A 25,180-nucleotide genomic window follows, 5' to 3' on the forward strand; every position below is an offset into this window, starting at 1 on the left:
CTCCCTGCTATTCTCACATGTCCCAGTAGATGGCGCCACGCCTCCACGCAAGTACTGGCTGCAGGAAAACGACACAGCGCCGGTGTAACAAATCTGTGTGCAGTTATACAGTAAATGTGTGCATGTTTATGGAGCTATAATATTTATCATTAATACTTCAATATCCTAGGCCACCCCCTGCTATGTTAAAAATATACAAACATATTAGTTAATATTAATGTCTTATTAGACAGGACGAGACCTCCATTACGTGATTCATATTTAAATATAAAAATAGGATTTTAGTCCTTCACAAATTTCATACTTCTTATAAATTATATTTAAAATCCAATTATTCGATTTTTGAAATGTATCAAGAAATATGAACAAAATAGAAAATAAATACAGACAGTTATAAAAATATGCTTTTTAGTTTCAATATCGAGAGGTTAACCAGTCAAATAACTAAGTCAATAAACTAACATTAAAAGTATATATATATATATATATATATATATATATATATATATATATATATAGTGTTTATTTAGCAGACACCTTTATCCAAGGCGACTTATAGAGACTAGGGCGTGTGAACTATGCATCAGCTACAGAGTCACTTACAACTACGTCTCACCCGAAAGACGGAGCACAAGGAGGTTAAGTGACTTGCTCAGGGTCACACAATGAGTCAGTGGCTGAGGTGGGATTTGAACCGGGGACCTCCTGGTTATAAGCCCGTTTCTTTAACCACACACACGTGTTTCAGGATCTCAGATCAATCATAAATGCTTACTGTAGTACTCATAATAGGCAAAAAGAAACTCAACCCATAAAAATGATTACATTTATTAAGACTCACAAAAGTAATAAGAATATAAAAGTTATAATACAGAAGTTAGAAATCAAGGTATCAGAATTATAAGTATAGCAGGAATAAAACATTGAAACACATATTTTCATGAGCACGCTGTCTTCAGTGTGTTTCCGTACACGCAGGATTCACGCACATTACACACAGTGACGGGGAGAAGCAGCGTCTGTTGTGTGGGTTCGAATGAAGACGCCATTTTTGTTTCAACAAGTTCAGTTCGGAAGCAGTTTCAATTGCATTTAGTATGAAGCTGTAATCTAGAGTTACTTCAGAACTTGTAGATCAACTCAATCAATGTTTAATCTCACAAAGTGTTATTCTGTATTCAATGTTTTTACTTGTGGTTTGCATGTAGACTTTTCTACACAAACATAGTATTTTACTGAATCTTAATGTCTTTCAAATGTAGTACTTATTCTGGAGATGTGGTTCTTGTTGAAAAACAAAGGGTGTAGCGGTGAGGAGTCTTCTTCAGGATGAAGATATGTACGATGCTTGAATGGGTCCCCATTGCAAGCGAAGGCTCAATGGTTACTTCATGGCAAAATGAGTCTGAATCCAAGAGAACGAGTTCATGCATGTTTTGATTTAAATATAGAGCCCAAAGAGGAGTATACTTTGGAGATCCAATCACTTCCGGGTAAAACAGGAAGCTAATCCCTGACCGAAATCAGTCCTTTCATTGGCCTACAAAGTTTGAATGAACACAGGGAGCAACCCTCCTCCATGGAGAGAAAGAGAGAGATAGAGAGAGAGAGAGAGAGAGAGAACAGGATTCGTAACATTTATAGAACAAAACTTCATTTTGTGACAGCTAGTTAAATTGATCATAGAAGGATACTGATGTTAAACATGTTATACAATAAGTAAAGTAAAATAATGTAAGAATTACTTTCAATTTAAACTTCATTAAAACACAATAAACATTTTAATATATTAGGAAACCACAACATTTGTTATTAAAATGATTCAGAAACCCATTTAAATCAGGTATGTTATTACTTATTTGTTACGTTTCAATCTGATAGTTTCAGTAAATCTAAAACCCTGAGATTGTTCCACAAGTTAATATTACACCCTCGTGAAGGCCTGTTTATCAATTAACTTTTAGAATGAGATAATTAGGAATTTCTATTCACTTAAACATTCCATGTTTCACCGTAACAATCCATATAATGGGTAAAGTCATGGCACCTCGTATCCACCAGGTGTCGCACTTCTTAACCCTTTATAGCAAGAAAGTTGTATCCTAGCTTTCAGACAGACTTTCTTAATTAACAGATAAGAATCAGCTCTGTTTGTTTAGACCAGACTGGCAGGTAATCTGAACTGAAACCAATTTAAATCTTTACGACCCTCTGTTACTAATAACATCACAGCATCTTAAGCCTCACAGTTTAAGATTTGAAATGTCATTTTACAAAGACAATTCAATTACAACTATGAATTTCTCCCACACCATATACGTTGAATATACAGACTTCTCAGGGGTTGGAGGCACTCGACTTCACCTCGTATCACACAACGCTCTGAGGCGTCTGTATATTCGACGAATTGCAAACTAGGAATGAACTTTATAATGTAACGGCTTCAGATAACTGTTTAATATCAATAAATCTGTATCATCTGTAAACATTCACCATACTAAGAATGTACTTTATAATGTAAAGGCTTCAGAGCAGTGTTTAATATTGAGGGATCTGTATCATCTGTAGACATTCACCAGAGTTCTCACAGTTTTTATATTAAGCTTCTGTTTAAAAAGACTGGAATTTCTGAGTGTGGATGAATGAACACACACTCACATTCTGCCTAAATTTTAACAACGTGCATTTGTGTCTTTTAAGAGAACTGGAAGCATTAAAAGACTTCCTACAGCGAGAGCAGTGATAAGGATTCTCTCCTGTGTGGAATAGCTGGTGCATTGTCAAGCTGTACATCCATCTGAAACTCTTCCCACAATCATTACAGTGATGAGGTTTCTCTCCTGTGTGGATTTGCCAGTGAAGTTTCATGGTTTGTAACATCCTGAAACTCTTCCCACAATCAGCACAGACATGTTGTTTCTCTCCAGTGTGGATTCGTTGGTGCATTTTTAAGTTGCTTGACTGTCTGAAACTCTTCCCACAGTCATTACAGCGATGTGGCTTCTCTCCTGTGTGAATTAACTGGTGGGTTTTAAGATATGCTAACTGACTGAAACTCTTCCCACATCTGCTACATGGATGCAATTCTTTTCACGTGTGAATTCTCTGGTGAAGTTTCAGGTTTTGTGAATCTCTGTAACTCTTCCCACACTCAGCACAGACATATGGTTTCTCTCCTGTGTGGGTTCGCTGGTGTCTTTTCAATATACTTAACTGATTGAAACTCTTCCCACAGTCAGCACAGACATGTGGTTTCTCTCCTGTGTGGATTCGCTGGTGAAGTTTCAGGGTGTGTAACTGAGTGAAACTTCTACCACACTCAGCACAGACATATGGTTTCTCTCCTCTGTGGGTTCGCCGGTGTTTTGTCAAATAGCCTGACTGACTGAAACTCTTCCCACAGTCAGCACAGACATATGGTTTCTCTCCTCTGTGAGTTCGCCGGTGTTTTGTCAAATAGCCTGACTGATTGAAACTCATCCCACAGTCAGCACAGACATATGGTTTCTCTCCAGTGTGGATTCGCTGGTGTCTTTTCAATGTGCTTGAAAGATTGAAACTCTTCCCACAGTCTGCACAGACATATGGTTTCTCTCCAATGTGAATTCGCTGGTGTTTTGTCAAACAGGCTGACTGATTGAAACTCATCCCACAGTCAGCACAGACATATGGTTTCTCTCCTGTGTGGATTCGCTGGTGTCTTTTCAAAGCGCTTGACTGACTGAAACTCTTCCCACAGTCAGCACAGACATGTGGCTTATCGCCACTGTGGATATGTTGGTGAAGTTTCAGGCTTTGTGAGTGTATGAAACTCTTCCCACAGTCAGCACAGGTATATGGCCTCTCTCCACTGTGGATTCGCTGGTGTATGTGAAAGCTACTTGACCGTCTGAAACTCTTCCCACAGTCATTACAGTGATGTGGCTTCTCTCCTGTGTGGATTTTCTGGTGTCTTTTCAAAGCGCTTGACAGACTGAACCTCTTCCCACAGTCAACACAGCTAAGAGAGCCCTGCAAGCTGTTTAAGGGTTTAGAATTGAGAATAACCCTTTTAATATGGACTGATTCTAGTACAGAACTCTCCTCTTTAATATGGACTGATTCTAGTTCAGGACTCTCCTCTTTAATATGGACTGATTCTAGTACAGGGCTCTCCTCTTTAATATGGACTGATTCTAGTACAGGACTCTCCTGTTTAATATGGACTGATTCTAGTACAGGGCTCTCCTCTTTAATATGGACTGATTCTAGTGCAGGACTCTCCTCTTTAATATGAACTAATTCTATTGCAGGACTCTCCTCCTTAATATGGACTGATTCTAGTACAGGACTCTCCTCTTTAATATGGACTGATTCTAGTACAGGACTCTCCTCTTTAATATGGACTGATTCTAGTACAGGGCTCTCTTTAATATGGACTGATTCCAGTGCAGGACTCTCCTCTTTAATATGAACTGATTCTATTGCAGGACTCTCCTCCTTAATATGGACTGATTCTAGTTCAGGATTCTCCTCTTTAATATGGACTGATTCTAGTTCAGGACTCTCCTCTTTAATGTGGACTGATTCTAGTACAAGACTCTCCTGTTTAATATGGACTGATTCTAGTACTGGACTCTCCTCTTTAAAATTGACTGATTCTAGTACAGGACTCTCCTCTTTAACATGGACTGATTCTAGTACAGGACTCTCCTGTTTAACATGGGCAGTCTCCATCATTGAATCTTCTCTTATACAAGGACCATCCAGTTTTGTCTTCTGAACAAATTCCTAAAGAAAATATAAAATTCAATCTGTTACAATCTCTTTGTTAAATTCTATGAACATGCCTTATCAACTCCAGACTCCATTCATTACCATGTTCATAAATGTGCTGTACTGAGTGAGATGAAGGAGATTTTCTATAAGAAGGAGGAAGGAGAGATGGACCAAAATCACAGAAACAAAGACAGTTCTAAACAGAGAAATATTCAAACATGTATAAAAAGCACCCACACATGTAACCCCTCTCAGCAATGAGCTCCTGCTACCACTAGTGTTCTGCGGTATTTCGGTATATCGAAATATCATGATACAAAAATTATATGATACCTAATATCGGGTTAAAAAAAAAAAATCGATATATCGTTTTTTTTCGATCCCGTCTTTTTTTTGGTGATATATCGTGTTTTTCGGTCTGGCTATTTTTTTTTTTGAGACTTCAAAACAACACTTTAATTGTGTGCTTTAAAAACGATATGAACTTTTTTGCATATACCGGAAGAAACTAACTTTCCTGCGCTGCGCGTTCTCGGAAAATTTAATTACAGTACTGCCCAAGTATCAACATGGCGGACGCGGGAGAACAGCTGGTTTCTAAAGCCAATTCCACTGTAGTGTGGAACTATTTTGGTTATCCATTAAATGAAAGCGGCAATCCAGTTGAAGGTGGACATCCAAAATGTAGGAGGTGTTTGAAAGAAGTAAAAAACAAGGGAGGAAACACCACCAATTTATTTAAGCATTTATCAGATCGCCACCCCAATCTCTTTGTTGAAGTGAAAATAGTTCTACTTTTACTGTAGTTCTTTTGTTTTACATATTATTGAGATTCTGTGAATTACATCTCGCCTTAAAAATGTAAATAATGCACCCAATTAGTATTTATATATGTGTGTGTGTGTGTGTGTGTGTGTAAGAAGTTGAAATAGTACAATACTATATAAAAAAGCACTGTGTAAAGAGAACATAGGAACGCTCTAAAAGCGGATCAAAATGCCGTTCGTTAGTTCACCAAGATGCAAAAATATATTTTGCAGACGTGTCATTAAAACGACTCCATGTTAAAAATTGTTAACACTTTATATATTCCTTGGATTTTGTCGTAAAACATTTTTTTGTGTGTGTAAAACAATTAGCTTTCATGCTGGAAACGGACGTCTGATTGTTGCAAGTTCAGCACAAAAACATACAGTACACAGTACATAGGCTGCATAGTCCGTCCCCCCCGTCCCCCCCCCATATATAGTTCAAGGCGTGCATACGCGATTCAGCAGGTAAACGATGTGCTCTAATCTATAGTTGTAAAAGTCTTTTGTCTAATTTATTTTCTTAGCAAAATTAACATCCACGCTCGCATGATGGTCTGAATAAAATTGCGTAACATTTCCTATGTTTATAGTGCACTGCAATGTTGTTTTGAAGGAGACGTTTGGCTTGAATAAGATGAAACATAATATTATGTTCTAATAGTTATCAGTGTTTTCAGTACTACAGTATCAGAAGTTCTTTGCCAGAAATGCTTTTTTCATCAGCTCAACTTATTTTATAAAATTAATTTGAAGTAATGATTCTCTCTCTCATATATATATATATATTGAAACACAATATATACAGAAAATAATGTCTCTTATACTAAGCTTTCTTTACAGTTGTATTTAATAGTCGGTGGCAATGACTTTGATTACACTATTTTCTGTATTTCTTATATAAAAAGAGAACTTGTTTCAACAGAAAATAAAATTAAAAGCAAGCATTCCACCATGCTGTAGCATTAAGTGAGTTTTAGCCTCTACCACACTTTGTACTTGCAAACATTTTTATTTGACAGCCATTTAACATGTAATGGACATAAAATTCAAAGAATCGTGATAATATCGAATATCGTGATCTTATGCAGGGTATCGTATCGAGGTAGCCTAAATCAGGTATCGCAGAACACTAGCTACCACTACTACTACTAATAATAATAATAGTAATAATACACCTGTCAGTGACATCCACGCCCCATCACCATGTACAATAATAATAATAATAATAACAATAATAATAATAATAATCACAATAATAATAATCCTGTAAAGCATAATGAAGCATTGTAAAGCACAGAGAGGTCTGGTAAAGCATAGGGAAGCACTGTAAAGCACAAAGAGGTCTGGTAAAGCAAAGGGATGCATTGTAAAGCACAGAGAGGTCTGCTAAAGCATAAGGAAGCATTATAAAGCACAGAGAGGTCTGGTAAAGCATAGGGAAGCATTGTAAAGCACAGAGAGGTCTGGTAAAGCATAGGGGAGCATTGTAAAGCACAGAGAGGTCTGGTAAAGCATAGGGAAGCATTGTAAAGCACAGAGAGGTCTGCTAAAGCATAGGGAAGCATTGTAAAGCACAGAGAGGTCTGGTAAAGCATAGGGAAGCATTGTAAAGCACAGAGAGGTCTGGTAAAGCATAGGGAAGCATTGTAAAGCACAGAGAGGTCTGGTAAAGCATAGGGAAGCATTGTAATGCACAGAGAGGTCTGGTAAAGCATAGGGAAGCATTGTAAAGCACAGAGAGGTCTGGTAAAGCACAGGGAAGCATTGTAATCATTGTGATCTCTCTGTGGAAACGCATGCTATGCTACGTGGCTTCAGAGATGCAGGAATCAGTGATGCTGTCCACACCCAGGACACTGCCACAGACACTGCAGTGAAAATGAAATCGCAAAGGCAGAGGAAACAACGCTGTACTGTAGTGGAGCTGTCTGATTAAAAAAAACAAACTCTGGGGTCAGTGCAAACCTGACTTCTCTTTTTAAACGGAGCACAAACTCTTCCATGTATTACTGTAGTTGTTCAATATTAGCACTCTGCCGTCAGTGCAAGAAGCTTCAGTATGTGAACATTCATTTCAATAAAAGAACAACGACGAGTTTTGCATGGAAAAAAAAACATTTGTAGCCAACATCACTAAAGCAAAACGGGCTTCTGTTCATTTGAAATACCGCGGCTTCAGATCAGGGCTGCAGTGACTTCCGCATAGCAACCGGGAACCGCTGAAAACAAACCGTTGTCAAGCGGTGTGACACGCGACCAGTGGACACGGCTAACCTACGTGACTCGAAACATAATAGATACAAACTAAAACGAGGTGTTGTAGGTTTAAAACAACGGCCACACACCCTGCCGGCCGGCTTCTGGGTCTATGAACTGACAGACTGACCACCTGTGGAGTTTGTCGATGTGCACACACATCTCTCTCATCTACACCGGGGAAGTACACTTATTTTAAAATGCTGTTCTATGTTTTGATGTTGCTAGATGCATGTCTCATGAATATATAAGACCCCACAAGAAACCCCAGGATTAACTACGGGATGCAGTCTGGGTGTAATGTATCTTCTGCACTGGGGGACCGACCATAAACAATGAATTACAAAAAGAAATAGAGTAATTAGGATAAAAGAATGTCTGATCTATACAAGATTAATAATAATAATAATAATAATAATAATAATAATAATAATAATAATAATGCATACAGTATTTCGTCTGGTTTCACGGACCGTGATTACCACTAATCGTGGACTACCTAACATCAATGCAGGTAAACCGGTACAGAGTACTAAAAATGCATGCAGTAAATTAATTCATAATGATCTTACTACTAAAATTAATCTTCACGCTACTAACGTGTTACAATGTTGTGCTTATTATTATTATTATTATTTTAAGTATAAGTTATAATTGTGTATTACTGTAATTTATGCTGTAAGTATAACTATGTTATCATTAATAAAATGTTCGCTGCAGGTGGTCCTTGAGTCTGGTGGACTCCATTTAGACTCTTCTTCATGCTGCAGATGTAAAGCAGAAAGCCACTTTTCCCTTCTATCTGGACTTAAACGCCTCTTCGGACGTTCAAAAAATGACAGCCGCTTGTCTTTCATGTCGTCGTGGTTGTGGCATCCAACGACCACACAACTCCTCGACACTGTGTTAAAAATATATGTGCCAGCAACTCTTCAATCGATAAAGGAAACCGCGTCTGTTTTGGTTTGTTTTCAGCGGTTGCTATGCTGTTACTATGTGCGTGCGCACCAAGTTGCCCGGATGTCCGCGCAAACCTACAGGCACGCACCCACGCGCTGCTGTTACGCGCCTCAGGCAGACAACAGCGCGAGAAAACAACACGCGATTTGAGAAGATGTTCAAACACTGTAGAGTCTGAAGCGGAGCGGAGCGCAACCTGACCCTGGAAATAACATGAGGCGGTGATGCGGGGGAACTGTCCCGAGCAGCGCCGAGGGCTGGAGCGGTTACTTGTTTTTAAAAATGTCAAAATGTTCAGAATTAATTGACCAGAAATAGGGGCCTGGGCCTGTGTGTGTGTAGATAAACAATTGTTATTTTTGACCACTTTCTTAAAATAGTTTTACATGAAACACGTTGCTTTCAATACAACTAATCAAAGGTAAGCGTACCGGTTAACAAATGGAATCAAATGAATTTATATTTTAAAACTTACTCGTTAATTCAGCCGCTCCGGCCTCCTCTCTCTCCTTCCTGTAAAAAATATCCTGAGAGACCGAAGAGAAAACAAACCCGCCCCCTCTCTCGCCTGCCATTGGCTGCGGGCTCATTCTGAACTGAGGAGTCCTCTGGTGATTGGACACGCTGGGGCTCTCCTAACCAATAGGGGATCAGCTCTGCAGCAGTTACCGTATAATCAAGACAACAGGCGCATTTCTATACTCAATTACCGTTCAGTTTATTATTATTATTATTATTATAATAATAATAATATGTGGTAATGTATATGAAAATAGGAGATTATCGTTGTATTGATTATATAGAAAATTGATAAGTTACCAGCTGATCTGTCAGTTTATAAAATGAGAAGGAAATGCCGGTTCATTTATAAAGTTACAAATTGCTAATAATACCTTTTATAACTTATGTATAACACACACACACACACACACACACACACACACACACACACACGAGTTACTACACTCATTTCAACTGGAGTATTAACTTTCCAGATACCGTTTGGAGATTTAATAAACTCTCCCATTAAAATTAATGGCAAACCTCTCCCTGCTATTCTCACGAGTCCCAGTAGATGGCGCCAGGCCTCCACGCAAGTACTGGCTGCTGGAAAACGACACAGCGCCGGTGTAACAAATCTGTGTGCAGTTTCACAGTCAATACGATTGCATGGTTGCATATTTATGAAGGTATAATATTTATCATTAATACTTCAATATCCTAGGCCACCCCCTGCGACGTTAGTAATATATAGGACAACACCTCCATTATGTGATTCATATTTAAATATAAAAATAGGGTTTTAGTCGTTCACAAATTTCATACTTCTTATAAATTATATTTAAAATCCAATTATTCGATTTTTGAAATATATCAAAAGAAATATGAACAAAATAGAAAATAAATAGACAGTTATAAAAATATGCTTTTTAGTTTCAATTTCGAGAGGTTAACCAGTCAAATAACTAACAAATAACGCTCCCCTGCCTCCCGAGCCTGCTCCTTCTCCACCCTTGCTCCGCAGTGGTGGAACGACCTTCCTACAGATGTCAGGACTGCCCAGTCCCTGACCACATTCCGGCGCCTCCTTAAGACTCACCTCTTCAAACAGCACCTGTAGAACTCCTCTGTTGTACCCTGGGACACTATCACCCTTCATTTAAATATGCTTTATTTTGCTCTTATCTGACCCCTATTTTACTGCATTTAATCCTGTACCTCAGAATATTGTAATCTGCCAAGTGTTTAACCTGTAGTACTTTGTATTTAATCACATCCTGATGTAACTATCACTATTTAATCATATCCTGATGTAACTTTCACTATTATCTGCTGTATTATTGAATTGTGGTTTGTCACACTTGAGAATTATTGTATTTCTTGTTCTTATTGTATGACTTATATTGTAACACTTGAATGAATTTGTATTTGCTTGCGATTGTAAGTCGCCCTGGATAAGGGCGTCTACTAAGAAATAAATAATAATAATAATAATAATAATAATAATAATAATAATAATAACTAAGTCATTAACACAGGGCGCGACCCTCATCCATGGAGAGAGAGAACAGAATTTGTAACATTTATAAAACAAAAAATGAATTTTGTGCTAAGTAGTGATATTGCACATAGAATGATAAAAATGTCAGTTTAATTCCCCGAACAAGATGCCTGTTTCCAGCATGTTAAACACATTATACAATAATTAAAATAAAGTAACGTAAGTAATGAATCATTTTCACTTTTAACTTCATTAAAACACAATAAACATTTACATTTTATTGGGAAAACATACTGAAATAACTTTTAAACTTGCGTCCGTAAGATGTTATTAACCCTTTGTGGTCCTATGTCAGACCTGGTCTGACATTGCAATTTTCCGTTCCGGTCCGATGTCGGACCCTGTCCAACATCATCAAAAAGACACAATAAACAGGTCTCTAGTCGTTTTTTCTCCGGAAAAAAGCTGAGAAAACCATTCAATGGCCGAGTGAGACCGATAGGGGCGTATCTCATGAATACTGATAGACCCGACACCACATAGATAACACGGACATACACAAACCAGATAGCTGCTTCCGCATCCAGCGCTCAAAGAACATCACAGACATCTGCAGAGCTTTTTTTAGATGTTATAGTAATAAACGAATGTCTTGGATCGCAGTATTGAGGAGTTTGGTGATAAAACGAGTGATCAGGAGATGATTTATCGGTATGCACTATCAAGAGGTATGTGAAAAATATGTAGTATTATTAAGAGGCATTGACAGCGAACAAGGGGAGGGGGCGGGGCTGGAGATGCAGTACTGAGAGTCCTGTTGATATGCAGTGCCTTTTAAAACTGTTTTACTGTGAAAACAAATACTTTTAAACAGCGTGTCTAAAATAAACTGCACGTGTGAAAATAAATTGAACCTGACACGCCCGAGACGCGCTGAATAAATGGACCGCAAAGGGTTAAAATGATTCTAAAACACATTTAAATCAGTTATTACTTGTTACATTTCAATCTGACAGTTTCAGTAAATCTAAATCCCTGAGCTTGCTAAACAAGTTAATATTACACCCTCGTAAAGGTTTGTTTTTCAGTTCACTTTTAGAATAAGGAAATTAGGAATTTCTACTCAAACATTCCATGTTTCACCGTAACAATTCATATAATGGGCAAAGTCATGGCACCTCGTATCCACCAGGTGTCGCACTTCTTAACCCTTTATAGCAAGAAAGTTGTATCCTAGCTTTCAGACAGACTTTCTTAATTAACAGATAAGTATCAGCTCTGTTTGTTTAGACCAGACTGGCAGGTAATCTGAACTGAAACCAATTTAAATATTTATGACCCTCTGTTACTAATATCCAGTCCTTTGAAGCAGATCTCGAGTGTTATGGGAGAAGGTTGGGGGAAGACACACTTAATTAACATCACAGCATCTTAAGCCTCACAGTTTAAGATTTGAAATGTCATTTTATAAAGTACATTCAATTACAACTATGAATTTCTCCCACACCGTATACGTTGAATATACAGACTTCTCAGGGGTTGGAGGCACTCGGCTTCGCCTCGTATCACACAACGCTCCGAGGCGTCTGTATATTCAATGGATTGCATGCTAAGAATGTACTTTATAATGTAACAGCTTCAGAGCACTGTGTTTAATATCAATAAATGTGTCTCATTTGTAGACATTCAAAAGAGTTCTCACAGTTTTTATATTAAGCTTATATTTGAAAAGGCTGGCATTTCTGAGGGTGAATGAACACACACTCACATTCTACCTAAACTTTCACAACTTGCATTTGTGTCTTTTAAGAGAACCGGACTGCAGTGATCAGGTTTCTCCGCTGTGTGGAATCGCTGGTGCCTTTTCAAGCTGTATATCCATCTGAAACTCTTCCCACAGTCATTACAGTGATGTTGCTCCTCTCCTGTGTGAATTAACTGGTGGATTTTCAAAGATCTTGATTGACTGAAACTCTTCCCACAGTCAGCACAGACATACGGTTTCTCTCCAGTGTGAATTCGTTGGTGAAGCTGCAGGTGCTGTAAATCTCTGAAACTCTTGCCACAGTCAGCACAGACATACGGTTTCTCTCCAGTGTGAATTCGCTGGTGGAATTTAAAGTTGCTTGACTGTCTGAAACTCTTCCCACAGTCATTACAGTGATGTGGCTTCTCTCCTGTGTGGATTAACTGGTGGTTCTTAAGATGTGATAACTGATTGAAACTCTTCCCACATTTACTACACAGATAAGGTTTATCTCCAGTGTGAATTCGCTGGTGTGTTTTCAAAGTGCATGGCAGGCTGAAACTCTTCCCACAGTCAGCACAGACATTTGGTTTCTCTCCAGTGTGGACTTGCTGGTGAATTTTCAGGTTTTGTAGACGTCTGAAACTCTTCCCACACTCAGAACAGACATGTGGTTTCTCTCCAGTGTGGATCTGCTGGTGAATTTTCAGGTTTTGTAGACATCTGAAAGTCTTCCCACACTCAGCACAGACATATTGTTTCTCTCCAGTGTGAATTCGCTGGTGCAATTTCAAGTTGCCTAACTGTCTGAAACTCTTGCCACAGTCATAACAGTGATGTGGCTTCTCTCCTGTGTGAATTAACTGGTGATTTTTAAGATGTGCTAACTGAATGAAACTTTTCCCACATTTACTACACGAATGTGGTTTCTCTCCTGTGTGAATTTGCTGGTGTCTTTTCAAATGGTTTGACTTCCTGAAATTCTTCCCACAGTCAGCACAGACATGTAGTTTCTCTCCAGTGTGGATTCGCTGGTGAAGTTTCAGGCTTTGTGACCATCTGAAACTCTTCCCACAGTAAGCGCAGGTATACGGTTTCTCTCCTGTGTGAATTCGCTGGTGTATTTGAAAGTCACCTGACTGTCTGAAACTCTTCCCACAGTCATTACAGTGATGTGGCTTCTCTCCTGTGTGAATTAACTGATGGTTTTTAAGATGCGCTAACTGATTGAAACTTTTCCCACATTTACTACACAAATAAGGTTTCTCTCCTGTGTGAATTCTCTGGTGTCTCTTCAAATGGCTTGACTGACTGAAACTCTTCCCACAGTCAGAACAGACATATTGTTTCTCTCCAGTGTGGATTTGCTGGTGAAGTTTCAGGTTTTTTAACTGTCTGAAACTCTTTCCACATTCTGTACAGGACAGAGAGCCCTGCAAGCTGCTTGTTTTAAAATGGTTACCCTCCTCTTTAACATGGACAGGGTCTAGTTCAGGAAGCTCCTCTTTAATGTGGACAGGCTCCATCTCTGAATCCTGCCTTTCACAAGGATAACCCAGCTGTACCTTCAGAACTCGCAGGTGGTGTTTCACGGTGCTGTGGTGTCTGAAATCTGCCCCGCATTCATGACAGTTATATGGAGTCTTTCCAGTGCCTGTTTGCTGCTGTCCGTTCAGGATTCCTGACTCCCTGAAAGTCTTCACACATCCAGCACAGCGATGCAGAGTCTTTCCAGGAGATGTTTCAAGGTTTCCTTCAGGATTAAAACTCTCCCCACATCCAGGACAGGGAAGAGAGCCCTTCAAGCTGCTTAAGGGTTTAGAACTGAGAATAACCTTTTTAATATGGACTGATTCTAATACAGGACTCTCCTCTTTAATATGGACTGATTCTAGTACAGGACTCTCCTCTTTAATATGGACTGATTCTAGTACAGGACTCTCCTTTTTAATATGGACTGATTCCAGTACAGGACTCTCCTCTTTAATATGGACTGATTCTAGCACAGGACTCTCCTCTTTAACATGGACTGATTCTAGTACAGGACTCTCCTCTTTAATATGGACTGATTCCAGTACAGGACTCTCCTCTTTAATATGGACTGATTCTAGCACAGGACTCTCCACTTTAATATGGACTGATTCCAGTACAGGACTCTCCTCTTTAATATGGACAGGCTCCATCGTTGAATCTTCTCTTCAACAAGGATAATCCAGTTTTGTCCTAAAAAAACAACATAAAACACAATCTGTTACAATCACTTTCTTAGATTCTATGAACTTGCCTAACCAACTCCAGACTCCATTCATTACCATGTTCACAAATGTGCTGCACTGAGTGAGATGAAGGAGATTTTCTATAACAAGGAGGAAGGAGAGATGGACCAAAATCACAGAAACGAAGACAGTTCGAAGCAGAGAAATATTCCTATATGTATAAAAAGCACCCACACATGTAACCACTCAAGCATAAGATCCTCAGGAATACTGCTTAGAAAATGACAGCATTTCTTTCACACAATACAAAGGTTATTGTTGAAAAGTCTGACAGATTTTATAATGACGTTTCTTTTTAATACAGTCAGTATTTACATATCTGACTTCAGTGATGGTTAAACACATGTGACTCATATATGATTATTTCATTTTGGCCCGTTCCAACCCCTGTCCGTTTTTCAGGGAACACAAAAAAGATACAAAATCAAAAATACATAGCTGAAAGGACTGTGTTTTAAAATAAGCAGGCTTCCATCTAGATAAACTGTTTTGGTTTTGTTGGTACAGTACTATATGTTCAACAGTAGTATTTTAATTCAGAACGATATGATTTTAAAAATATCACTTGCCAAAGAGACAACACGTGGACTGTAATACAGTACCTACTTTTAAATCTGGTACGTTTTGTAGCAGAATGTAAAATCTGAAACAAACACATTGGAAATAGGGATGTCACGGTATCCCGCTTGTCAGTGCAGAGAGGTGCTGTATTAACATCAGCAGAATACAGGAACCCCAGTTTCATGCAAGAGCTGTGATGGGGACCCAACGCGTGAGAGTACTGCTGTGTACAAACATAGCTTAAAATGAAACGTTTTGAACAAGAACAGCAAAAAAATAAAAACACACTTAAAACTAAAAATTTAAAATAAAAGAAAATAAATATAACGAAGGGTTGAAAAGCAGAAAAAAGCTAAATAATTAAACTAAGGAAGTGAAAAGGTTATCAAGCTGAAAAAAGTTTTCTTTATAAACGCCAATAAACCAACATTCTCTTTCGCCAGTCAAATCGTAGGGTGCCTAAATAGTTTCGAGTCCCACGAACAGATGTATTTAGTCTGTTGCATCTTCTTTGGCAGCCACAACTATCCCAGATACAATAGTTTTGGTTAGATAGTTTACCGTCAGGAGTTTAAGGATGGTTCACAGCAGATTCCCTAGTTAGATGATGAGCTGATAATATCTCTTCAGCCAAAGAAGTAGGCACAGTAATTTAAGACTTCACCACAATGAAAAACAGTAATATAGCGCGAGTTTTGTACTAAAGCAGGGTCAGCTGTTGCAGGGGAAGCACAGTGTATTTCTCAAATCCCACCTCAAGCACTGACTCATTGTGTGACCCTGAGCAAGTCACTTCACCTCCTTGTGCTCCGTCTTTCGGGTGAGACGTAGTTGTAAGTGACTCTGCAGCTGATGCATAGTTCACACACCCTAGTCTCTGTAAGTCGCCTTGGATAAAGGCGTCCGCTAAATAAACAAATAATGTAAATTAAATAAAAAAAGTTGAATTATGTATTTAATTTATTGTGTGTATTTACCTAAACAATGTTAATACTCTTAAAATTGAGCGATCACCAGATTTCTTTTTCACATGACCTCCACTAGAACAGTGAGACTTTGAACACAAGAATACTAGCGATTGAATACATTTATAATGAAACGGTATTTGAAAATATATCTACAAACTAAATTATTTTTAATTTACCTGCTGTACTAGCAGTGTCATAATAAATCCCATAAATATCAAGTATTAAAGAAGATAACTGGGAAAGTTTTTTTTTTAAAAAAGGACGCCTCCAGTTTCTAGTTTCTTTTTTTTAATATTCTATTTTGGACTCAGTCAGCAGATTTTTCCATTTTCTTAACCTCACTTACAGTACGATTTACAGCTGGGTTGATGGCATTTATCCTTTCAGTAATCTCTTCTTTATTTCTACCTGAATTTCTTTAATGACACCCCTAACCTCCCCAGTATTATTTATTTTTTTAAATAATTACTTCCAGTACAATTGGCAATTTTTCTTCGCTAAAATCTATTTTCTTCACTTTGAGCGCAGCCATTTCTTTTTCAAAAAGACTAAAAAAAAAAAAAACGACCGGTCTTTGTTGCTTAGCAATAGCATCTTAAGACCAGTCTTAAGTAAGACCTGTGAAGCTTTGCTTTGTGCAACAGTGTGGAGTAGTGGTTAGGGCTCTGGACTCTTGACCGGAGGGTCGTGGGTTCAATCCCAGGTGGGGGTGACACTGCTGCTGTACCCTTGAGCAAGGTACTTTACCTAGATTGCTCCAGTAAAAACCCAACTGTATAAATGAGGAATTGTAAAAATAGTGTGATATCTTGTAACAATTGTAAGTCGCCCTGGATAAGGGCGTCAGCTAAGAAATAAATAATAATAAATAATAATAATAATAATAATAATAATAATAATAACAGACTTATCTCAAGGTCTTACGTTAGACCAATTTCGCTGGACTTAAACGACATCTTCGACTACATCTCACCAATTCAATACACAACACTTACAAAATATTTAAAATAGAAAAGACGTTAGAAGAATAAAACAGCTAACAAAAGCAAAGAAGGTTGTAAACGACACGACTCACGCAGACAAAAGCATAAGAAAACAACATGCGATTTGAGAATATTTTCAAGCACTGCGCAACCCTTAACCTGTGAGAGCACGCTGGTGATGACGTCATCACGCAGCTTCACCGAGCGCTTTTAAAGCCGGGATACGTATTCAGTAAAAAAACAAGACTTCAATTCAACCCAAATAAGTCACAATAACACACCTTTCCAGGGTCCAAGTTTCACTACAACACACGGCTGAGAAATAAAATTAAAAACATTAAAACAAAACTGACAGGCTTGTTTTGTTTTTGTTTATGTGGTGGCGGTGCGCGTGAACGCAAACGGTCCCGCGCACGGCTGAGGGCTCGAGCTGTTAGTTGTTTTTTTTTTTTTTTTAATTGTTCGGTATTAATTGACTAAATTAATTTTTAATTTAGTTTTGTTTGTTTGTTTCTTTTTCCACACGAATTTCCCCGACCTCCCGCCCTCTCGGTGGGCCTCTGTGTCTGTGTGATACAATTATTATTTAACCACGGAAAAACAGGACCCTTTCTAAAGATATTACTACATGAAGCAAAAGGTTTTCAGTAGAACTCATCAACTGTGTCGGTACCGGTTCACAAATTGAATAACATTAATTTATATTTAATTACTTACTCGTCAATTCAGCTCCGCCTCCTCTCTCTCCTTCAGGGACCGAAGCGCAAACAAGATCCGCCCTCTTCTAGCTTGCCATTGGCTGCGGGGTCACTCTGAACAGAGGAGTCCTCTGGTGATTGGACGCGCTGGGGCTCTCCTAACCAATAGGAGATCAGTGCTGTGGCAGTTACCGTTCGATGTATTATTATTTATTTGTTTCTTAGCAGACGCCCTTATCCAGGGCGACTTACAATTGTTACAAGATTATTTTTACATACCCATTTATGCAGTTGTGTTTTTACTGGAGCAATCTAGGTAAAGTACCTTGCTCAAGGGTACAGCAGCAGTGTCCCCCCACCTGGGATTGAACCCATGACCCTCCGGTCGAGAGTCCAGAGCCCTAACCACTACTCCACACTGCTGCCCATATAATAATAATGTATGTAGTGATATACGAAACAATCACACAGATAATACTTCATTAATTATATATTTTTTAAAAATTGATCAATTACCAGCTGATCTGCCAATTAATAAAATGGTCAAGGAAATGTTTGTTCATTTATAGACTAGCCGGTTCATTTATGAAGTTACACATGGCTAATAATACCTTGTATCACTGCCATGTATAATGCAAACACATGAGCTAATACACTCATTTAAATTTGAGTTTAATTTTCCAGATACCGTTTGGAGATTTAATAATCTCTCTCCCATTGAAATGAATGACAAACCTCTCCCTGCTATTCTCACGTCTCCCAGTAGATGGCGCCAGGCCTCCACGCAAGTACTGTCTGCAGGAAAACGACACAGCGCCGGAGTAACACATCTGTGTGCAGTTTCACAGTCAATACGATTGCATGGGTGCATGTTTAATACATTGTTCCACTAGACTTCAGTTTAACAGTATTTCTGTTTGAGTCTAATCAATCGTGGGAAACCACTGAATCTACAATTGGATAAGAGCTCCTACAGAAACTACAATATTATTCCTGAGTGAATGTTTGCTACATTCTACCAGAGTTCAGCTTTCTGTGCAGAACTAGTTCATCAGAAACTAGATTGATGACTTTCCAGTTAGTTTACATGTAAAAATAATGTGATATCTTGTAACAATTGTAAGTCGCCCTGGATAAGGACATCTGGATAAGGAAATAATAATAGACAGCATGGGGTTATAAATGCTGAAAGGTCTCTTTACACTACAGGTTAACTCTGCAGCCTGTAAGGTTTGTGGATTCAGGTCCAACATGGAATTAACTACTTTGTTGCTCTATAAGGATGAGACCAGACCATGTTTCAAATCTGAACAACGTTTACCATTTATTAGTTTCAAACACCCACATTCCACATTCTACATTGAACTCTTTTGTTTAGATGCTTTCCTGTTCTTTGACACAGATGTGATGCATTGATATTTACTGAAACAACTCCTTCATTTTCATATTCTGGGTTTGTGTGTCATTGGAAGTTAAATACAACTTTTAAAAACTCAAGCATAACGTTAAAATAGAACTAAAAAGAAACTTAATAATAAAACGAGGCTCATGTTTTGTAATTGGTGTCCCTCACAAAATACACTGGCAGAGTCTTCTGGTCTCTTCAGACACTTCATGAAATGAATTCAGTGTCACACAGATAGGGTTTACTCAGATTATTTCTCTCACTCTTGAAGTTGAACACGATTAACACACAGCTTGCTAATCATGCTAATAGAAACCCTTCTTACTGATTAAAACAGCTTGTTATTCTCATTCCGATGCAGTTTATTATGTTAGGAAGAGTTAAACAGACATTTGTTGGAATTATGACAAGCTATGTTTTAAAGCTAGTTCAAAGGGATATTTTATTATTATTATTATTATTTATTTCATTATTTTTACATACAATTCCCCATTTATACAGTTGGGTTTTTACTGGAGCAATCTAGGTAAAGTACCTTGCTCAAGGGTACAGCAGCAGTGTCCCACACCTGGGATTGAACCCACGACCCTCTGGTCAAGAGTCCAGAGCCTTAAGCACTACTTCACACTGTATCCACCAGGTGTCGCAATTCTTAACCCTTTATAAGAAGAAAATTGTACACTAGTTTTCAGACAGACATTCTTAATTAACAGATAGGAATCAGCTCTGTTTGTTTAGACCAGACTGGCAGGTAATCTGAACTGAAACCAATTTAAATCTTTATGACCCTCTGTTACTAATATCCAGTCCTTTGAAGCAGATCTCGAATGTTATGGGAGAAGGTTGGGGGAAGACACACTTAATTAACATCACAGCATCTTAAGCCTCATAGTTTAAGATTTCAAATGTCATTTTACAAAGACCATTCAATTACAAATATGAATTTCTCCCTCACCAGAGTTCTCACAGTTGTTATATTAAGCTGCTGTTTAAAAAGACTGGAATTTCTGAGTGCGGGTGAATGAACACACACTCACATTCTGACTAAACTTTCACAGCTTGCATTTGTGCCTTTTAAGAGAACTGGAAGCAGTAAAAGACTTCCCACAGTGAGAGCAGTGATAAGGATTCACTCCCGTGTGGAATCGCTGGTGTATTCACAAGCTGTATATCCATTTGAAACTCTTCCCACAGTCAGCACAGACATAATGGTTTCTCTCTAGTGTGAATTCGCTGGTGTTTTTTCAAATACCCTGACTGACCAAAACTCTTCCCACAGTCAGCGCAGACATATGGTTTCTCACCTGTGTGGATTCGCTGGTGAAGTTTCAAGTCACCTGACTGTCTGAAATTCTTCCCACAATCACCACAGACATGTCGTTTCTCTCCAGTGTGGATTTGCTGGTGTATTTTCAAATGGCTTGACTTAGCAAAACTCTTCCCACAGTCAGCGCAGACATATGGTTTCTCTCCTGTGTGAATTCGCTGGTGCATTTTCAAGTTGCCTGACTGTCTGAAACTCTTCCCACAATCACCACAGACATTTGGTTTCTCTCCAGTATGAATTCGCTGGTGGTCTTTAAGATGTCCCAGTGTCCTGAAACTCTTCCCACACTCTGCACAGACATTTGGTTTCTCTCCAGTGTGAATTCGCTGGTGTATTTTGAAATTGCTTAACAGACTGAAACTCTTCCCACAGTCAGCACAGACATGTGGTTTCTCTCCTGTGTGAATTCGCTGGTGGTGTTTAAGATCTCCTAATCTAGTGAAACTCTTCCCACAGTCAGCACAGACAAGTTGTTTCTCTCCAGTGTGAATTTGCTGGTGCATTTTCAAGTTGCTTGACTGACTGAAACTTTTCCCACAGTCACAACAGACATGTGGTTTCTCTCCTGTGTGAATTCGCTGGTGCATTTTCAAGTTGGTTGACTTACTGAAACTCTTCCCACAGTCAGCACAGACATGCCGTTTCTCTCCAGTGTGGTTTCGCTGGGGAAGTTTCAGGTCTTGTAACTGACTGAAACTCTTTCCACATTCTGTACAGGACAGAGAGCCCTGCAAGCTGCTTGTTTTAAAATGGTGACCCTCCTCTTCAACATGGACAGGGTCTAGTTCAGGAAGCTCCTCTTTAATGTGGACAGTGTCTAGTTCAGGACTCTCCTCTTTAATATAGACTGATTCTAGTACAGGACTCTCCTCTTTAATATGGACTGATTCTAGTACAGGACTCTCCTCTTTAATCTGGACTGATTCTAGTACAGGACTCTCCTCTTTAATATGGACTGATTCTAGTACAGGACTCTCCTCTTTAATCTGGACTGATTCTAGTACAGGACTCTCCTCTTTAATATGGACTGATTCTAGTGCAGGACTCTCCTCTTTAATATGGACTGATTCTAGTACAGGACTCTCCTCTTTAATATGGACTGATTCTAGTGCAGGTCTCTCCTCTTTAATATGGACTGATTCTAGTACAGGACTCTCATCTTTAATATGGACAGGCTCCATCATTGAATCTTCTCTTTCACAAGGATAATCCAGTATTGTCTTCTGAACTAATTTCTTTAAAAAAAAACATAAAATACAATCAGTTACAATCCCTTTGTTAAATTCTATGAACTTGCCTTGCCAACTCCAGACTCCATTCATTACCATGTTCACAAATGTGCTGTACTGAGTGAGATGAAGGAGATTTTCTATAACAAGGAGGAAGGAGCGATGGACCAAAAATCACAGAAACAAAGACAGTTCTAAACAGAGAAATATTCAAACATGTATAAAAAGCACCCACACAGTAACCACTCAAGCAGAAGATCCTCAGGAATACTGCTTAGAAAATGACAGCATTTCTTTCACAGAAGACAAAGGTTATTGTTGAAAAGTTTGATAGCTTCGATCAGACTTGTGTTCAGTATTAAATAAACTGATACGACCTGAAACACACAATCAAACACAGAGCGGTGAAGCTGAATCAGGACTGAAGAGTAAAAGAATAAGAAACTCACTTCAGGGATTGTCAGCAGGATATCTGCAGCACGGCTCTGGCAGTCTTGTTTCTTCCCAGGTAAACAGGCACCTTAAAGCAACAGCAACAGTTCATTGATGTGGACTCCTCTGCACCACATCAACACTGACTATTTCAACCCCTGGGTCTGGCAGTGCTAAGAACACTGAACCCAACTCCTCAGCCAATCCCCAGCTGGTAGCACTCTTGTCACTAAACTGAGAAATTAATATAGATAAACCATGTATGATCCATCCCTCAACATTTAACTATACTTCATAATTCACGTACGTGTACTTTGGTAGTGGCTTTTAAAAGAGATGCAATTACACCTTCAACTGTTGCCAGTTGGATACCACTGACTGTTGTGTAGGCTCTCCGGACGAATGCTGCTGTCTTTGTTTTGAGACAGCGTTGCCCGTCTCAACTGTAACCCTCTTCCACAGATTTTTCATATCTGTTCATGTCCTTGGCTGCGTCTGTCGGAAGGCAGCAGTAGATTTTTTTTTACAAGCAAGTGGTCATCCTCCACAGCGTCCTGTATGCACTCTATGAAATTCAGCTTGTTTGTGTAGTTTTCTACACGACTGCCCATTCATATGGATATACTGAGAAATTCAGCTTTTCGAGGCTATGCTTCTAATATATCCTACTTATTATTATTATTTGTTTATTTAGCAGACGCCTTTATCCAAGGCGACTTACAGAGACTAGGGTGTGTGAACTATGCATCAGCTACAGAGTCACTTAAAATTACATCTCACCCGAAAGACGGAGCACAAGGAGGTTAAGTGACTCGCTTAGGGTCACACAATGAGTCAGTGGCTGAGGTGGGATTTGAATCGGGGACCTCCTGGTTACAAGCCCTTTTCTTTAACCAATGGACCACACCGCTGATCTGATTCACACTTATTTCCTACAATGTGTTATTTGTATAAATTAATGTATTTGTTTTCTGTGTGAATTAAATAAATGACTGATATAACACAACTCTACCATCACAGCTTGGTTCATTTTGGCAGTGTTTTAGGAAAATGGTGATGCATGTGAATTCAATGTAAGGGAAAAAAGGGAAATAAACTTATTATTTGTATATACTTTCGTACACACTTTTCATATTATTATTAATAATAATAATAATAATAATAATAATAATAATAATAATAATAATAATAAATAAATAACACTCTTAAAATATAATTTGCTCGCTGAAACCAATCGCTCAGATTTTGAGCTCCGCGCCCTCTTCAGTTCCTGTTTGGAAGCACACCAAAAACAAACCATAATCCTGAGCACTTTACTAAGACTGGGGATCAGCTGGTCCCCAACTTTGCTCCACTTCTTTTTTCGTTGCAATTGCTATTAAGCGAGTAAGCAGCTGGAGGATAATCCTGAGATAGTCCAGTACTAGCTGGTACGCAACTTAATACAAGCTCCGACCAACTCTGCAAGTCTGTTGCAATTGACCGCATGCGATTTGAGAAGATTTTCAAACCCTGCACAACCCTTAACGTGTGAACGCACGTTGGTGATGACGTCATCACGCAGCTTCACCGAGCGCTTTTAATACTGTAGCTGGGATACCTATTCAGTAAAAACAGGACTTCAATGTAACCCAAATAAGTCACAATAATACACAGCGCTCCCCCTCCTTTCCAGGGTCCAAGCTTCACTGCAGTACAGAGCTGAGAAATAACATGAAAACTGACAGAGCAACTTAAACAAATCCACACTTCCAAATAAAAACTAGTGGGAAATGCTTTCCTAGAGCAGGACTGAGGCGTGCGCTGACAGTGCGAGTCATAAACACACAGGCAGCGTTTCTCTCTGTATGTTTCTAATGCATGGCTGGTATTTGCACAGCGCGTACATTAGCCTTTTTTAAAAAATGAAATGTTTGTTATTAAATGACCGGAACTATTTAGTTTTTGTTTGTTTTGTATCTTAGTTTTTGTTCCCTCTTGGTGGGCCTGTGTGTGATACAATTATTATATTCGTCCACGGAAAAAAAAGACCCACTATCTTAATATTATTACACGAAGCAGATTGTTTTCAGTATAACTAATCACATATAAGTATCTGTAACGGTTAACAAATGTAATAAAGTGAATTTATATTTAAAATCTTACTGGTTAATTCAGCCTCTCCAGCCTCCTCTCTCTCCTTCAGGGAAAAATACTGTGAGGGACCGAAGCGAAAACAAACCCGCCCCCTCTCTCGCCTGCCATTGGCTGCGGGGTCATTCGGAACCGAGGAGTCCTCCGGTGATTGGACGCGCTGGGGTACTCCTAACCAATAAGGGATCAGCTCTGTTTTTAGTTTACCGTATAATCAAGAAAACAGGCGCCTTCTTTTTTCCTGGGGTATAGTTCAGTGCATACATTAATATGCGTGTCGATATACAGGAGATTCATTTTGTATTTCAAACAAGCACACAGATAACAGATGTATTAATTATATTCAAAAATGGATAAAAGTTACCAGCTGATCAGCCAGTTAATAAAACGACAAGGAAATGTTGGTTCATTTATAGACTAGCCGGTTCACTTATAAAGTTACACATGGCTAATAATACCTTGTATCACTGTCATGTATAATACAAACACATGAGTTCATATATTCATTCAAATTCGAGCATTAACTTTCCAGATACCGTTTGGAGATTTAATAATCTTTCTCCCACTATAATAAAGAAATAAATAATAATAATAATTTCACCCAGACAACACATTGTTGGTGTAAGAAATGTT

At 38.7% G+C, this 25,180-nt stretch overlaps 3 protein-coding genes across 4 annotated transcripts; all 3 read right to left on the bottom strand.

Moving 5' to 3' along the window:
- Positions 1–812: 812 nt before the first annotated feature.
- LOC131724834 (zinc finger protein 436-like) lies at positions 813–9,325 on the bottom strand. Its single transcript, XM_059017735.1, has 2 exons — positions 9,262–9,325; positions 813–4,770 (listed from the first exon to the last, which is right to left on the bottom strand). Exon 2 carries the CDS (start codon positions 4,717–4,719, stop codon positions 3,091–3,093), a length of 1,629 nt encoding a protein of 542 aa, XP_058873718.1. The 5' UTR covers positions 4,720–4,770; positions 9,262–9,325; the 3' UTR covers positions 813–3,090.
- Positions 9,326–10,923: 1,598 nt separating this feature from the next.
- Positions 10,924–24,599, bottom strand: LOC117970203 (zinc finger protein 345-like). Of its 2 annotated transcripts, XM_059017690.1 has the most exons (3): positions 24,560–24,599; positions 22,432–22,502; positions 10,924–14,758 (listed from the first exon to the last, which is right to left on the bottom strand). In XM_059017690.1, the coding sequence occupies exon 3, from the start codon at positions 14,716–14,718 to the stop codon at positions 12,553–12,555; it is 2,166 nt and encodes a 721-aa protein (XP_058873673.1). In that variant the 5' UTR covers positions 14,719–14,758; positions 22,432–22,502; positions 24,560–24,599; the 3' UTR covers positions 10,924–12,552. The 2 variants fall into 2 exon arrangements, with proteins under 2 accessions (XP_058873673.1, XP_058873672.1); XM_059017689.1 differs by lacking the exons at positions 22,432–22,502; positions 24,560–24,599 and adding an exon at positions 18,041–18,210.
- LOC131696674 (zinc finger protein 664-like) lies at positions 19,320–22,496 on the bottom strand. The gene is made up of 2 exons (XM_059017788.1): positions 22,432–22,496; positions 19,320–21,988 (listed from the first exon to the last, which is right to left on the bottom strand). The coding sequence occupies exon 2, from the start codon at positions 21,935–21,937 to the stop codon at positions 20,621–20,623; it is 1,317 nt and encodes a 438-aa protein (XP_058873771.1). The 5' UTR covers positions 21,938–21,988; positions 22,432–22,496; the 3' UTR covers positions 19,320–20,620.
- Positions 24,600–25,180: the final 581 nt, after the last annotated feature.

The sequence above is a fragment of the Acipenser ruthenus genome, chromosome 57 (assembly GCF_902713425.1).
Source record: "Acipenser ruthenus chromosome 57, fAciRut3.2 maternal haplotype, whole genome shotgun sequence".
Classification (NCBI taxonomy): Eukaryota; Metazoa; Chordata; class Actinopteri; order Acipenseriformes; family Acipenseridae; genus Acipenser; species Acipenser ruthenus.